Source organism: Triticum dicoccoides, chromosome 1B, assembly GCF_002162155.2.
Source record: "Triticum dicoccoides isolate Atlit2015 ecotype Zavitan chromosome 1B, WEW_v2.0, whole genome shotgun sequence".
NCBI lineage: Eukaryota > Viridiplantae > Streptophyta > Magnoliopsida > Poales > Poaceae > Triticum > Triticum dicoccoides.
The window spans coordinates 9,028,369-9,031,581 of NC_041381.1; the positions used below are offsets into that span (position 1 = coordinate 9,028,369).

General features: G+C 40.2%; 1 protein-coding gene across 1 annotated transcript in view; it reads left to right on the forward strand.

Moving 5' to 3' along the window:
* The window catches only part of LOC119349956, a 15,806-nt gene extending 12,802 nt beyond the window's left edge, over positions 1–3,004 (forward strand). Inside the window, exons 3-5 of the mRNA XM_037618036.1 lie at positions 1,567–1,744; positions 2,415–2,461; positions 2,608–3,004. Of these exons, the coding sequence (XP_037473933.1) occupies positions 1,567–1,744; positions 2,415–2,461; positions 2,608–2,629 (247 nt within the window). The 3' untranslated portion in view covers positions 2,630–3,004. The remainder of the gene's footprint in view (positions 1–1,566; positions 1,745–2,414; positions 2,462–2,607) is intronic.
* Positions 3,005–3,213: the final 209 nt, after the last annotated feature.

The following is a 3,213-nucleotide window of genomic DNA, read 5'->3' on the forward strand; positions in this document are numbered from 1 at the left end:
TTTTTTGAGGGGAACACATCCAGGAGCTAGGCGCGGTGGCTACCGCGGGAGACCTCCTATGTGCCGCATTTTGCGGCAAATAGGTCGCCCGACGCACAGGGGTCGTGCAACCGGGCCGGCCCATTCGCTGTCTCCGTCAAGGAATGAAAAATTCGGCCAAAAATGCGTGCTGTAGCGTGGATTCGAACGCAAAACCTTCAATAGTTGCACGCGATGCTCTAGCCACTGACCTAGGCTAGCTGCTGTGATAGAATAGCAGCGGGAACTTAAATAAACAATCATCGCGGCAAAAAATAAAAACCAATTCAGCCAATTCCATAAAATAAAACCAATTCAGCCAATTACAATTTTCAAAACTGCAGTAGGTTTTGGAACATGTGAAGAATTTTCTAAAATAGGAACAATTTTTTGAATTAGTGACAAAAATTAAACACGCGGACAATTTTTTGAATTTGTGAACAAATATTGAAACATGAATACTTTTTGAATATGTGAACAAATTTTATGAAAACGAACAAATTTTGAATTTCCCACAGATTTTTCGAAAACATGAACATATTTGGAATTTGTGAACAGTTTTTTAAAGCACAAACAATTTTTGAATCTTGAGAACAAATTTGGAAGCACGTACAATTTTTTAAACCAACAATTTTTTTTTGAAAATCTTGAGAACAAATTTTGAAACAGAGAACAATTTTGAAAAATCCCAAACAAATTTGGAAGAGCGAACAATTTTTTAAATGACGAACATGTTTTGAATCTTGAGAACAAATTTTGAAAAAATTCCGAACAAATTTGAAAGCGCGAACAATTTTTGAATATGTGAACAAATTTTTGAAATCTGATACATTTTGTGAATTTCGAAAGTTTGAACCTTTTTGTGTAACAATAAGATTTTTTGAATTTTGAGAACATTTTTTCAAAAACTGAACTATTTTTGGTAACATGAACAAAATTTAAAATTTTCGATTTAAAAACACGAACACTTTTTGAATTTGCAAGCAATATTTGAAACATGGAATATGTTTTGAACAAGTTTTGAAAACGGGAACATATTTCTTAAAACTGAACATATTTTAGTTTGTGACAAAACTTAAAAAGACAAACACTTTTGAAAAATAAGCAAACAATTTTCGAAATTCTAAACTTTTACGAAATTTCTGAACAAAAATTTCGAAACAGGAACAGTTTCTAAAAGAATGAACATAATCTGAAAATTTCACTTTTTAAAAACTGAAAAAAAGTCAAAAAATAAAATAGCAAGAAGAAAGAAAAAAGAAGAAAAACAAAGAGAAAAAAGGAAAAAGGAAATAAAAAGAAAAAATGAAAACGAAAAAAAACAAACCGGTTCAGGAACCTTCTAGAAGGTTCCCAAAACCGGAAAAAACCGGCTAGGAATGTCATAGAAGGTTCCCAAAACCGATGTAGTGGGAACTTGTACGTAAACATGAATCTTCGCAAAGCCCGTCGCTGTAGGGCCTTGAATGTGGGAGGAAGGAAAGCGGGCCAAGAATTAGCAAGTTCCCTATTTTGGGGGTCTGTTTTCCCACTCTCCCAAATCATAAGCCCAGCAAGGTCGGCCGGCGCAGCGATTCTCCCGAGTTCCAGCACCACCGCCCGCCGTCCGTCCGTCTATGGCGGCGCCGACTACCGATATCAGCAGTACCAGCGCGGCGGCAGCAGCGATAGCGACGAGCCCAGCTTCTTCCTTTCCCCCTCACCTTGTGCGTCCTCCAAGCTCAAGGTACCCACTCCTCCCTCCACTCCCCTCCCCTCCCCTGCCCAAATCTAGGTTCTCGCGGAGCGAGGTGAGATTGAGCGGCTCCTTCACATTTGTGGATCCGCCCGACAGTCTTGCCTCGATTATTGCTGTGGACAAGGATAAGGAGGGAATGTGTTGTTGAACTCTGATGACAATGAGTATGAATTAAATTAATTGCTTCTTCTTGGATTTTATTACAACATCATCACACCAGTACTAAGTTACCTACAAAAGTTCCACCCTGACCAAGATGCTTCTTTTGGTCTAATTGTCAAGGCTTGGAATTATATTTATAGAAAGAATGTTGTACCAGTTACTTGGTCATTGCTTGTATTATGCGTATTGGAGCAGGTTGGTGCTTGCCCAAGTACCTCTAGGATTTAGGAGTTAACCTTTTGTGCTTACAAATGGCTATACAGAACTTCAATGCTCTTTTTGAAAATGTATTCATTTTGTACTTGCGTCTTGGCGTTTCCTCACTAAAGTTTGAGATTAAGCAAAATATGTGCTACGCTGTGGATTTCCTCACTAAAGTTATCTACTCCCTCCGTAAACTAATATATTAGTTTACAGAGGGAGCACCAGTTTGAGGACTCACGGGTAGATGGTGGCATTTGCCCTCTGATTCACAAGATTGCCTGTCGCCTTGCAGATGACGGAACTGCACACGTACAAAAACTTTCTCATGCACTGCTACTTGTAAGTTTTGTTACCAAGCGAAGTTATCTGAAGGTCTTGGTTGCTAAAATGTAATCTAGACAGTTTGACCCAGGATGAGACAGTTTATCATCTTACAGTACACCCTTCTAAATATTTTACTCTGACTTTTACTGTTTTCTGCACAGCTCCAGGTGGTTTAGGGTGTGAGCACACTTGCAAGGGCTGATGATGAAGAATTTCAATGCTACTTGTTCTATTTAGTGCAAGCTCTTCGTTGAAAGTTCAGGCACAACTTTCTTGTAAAACGCAGTATGCCTTATCATTTTCGTGTGTGTTAAGAGTAAAATGTGGGTCAACGGAAGCAGTCTTTGGCATCCCTGACACACATAAAGCTGAATCGTAGTACAAGTGGTGTTCCATGTGACATGACACGGCATCTTTGCTGCATACCAAGACCAAAGTCTTTGGCCCCTACCAGACGAGCACTATTGCACATGCAGTTTCGCCTGGCATGCATTGCTGCACAACTTTTCTGTTAGTAGAGCCCTGTACATGTGAAGATTTTTTTTGTTACTATTTTAACCTGTGAGCTTTCATCTTTTTATCTACTTGAAAGGGGCCTCGTGATGAAGAATTGCAACGCTACTCTATGTTTTTAAAGCGTCCCTAAGGCGATGCCTAGGCGTCGAAGCGCTCCCCCTCCGCTTTGGAAAATCGACCGCTTTGGGCGCCTAGGCGTCCAAAGAGCCCGCCTAGACGTCGCCTAGGCGCCAAAGCGCCCCCCCTCCCTA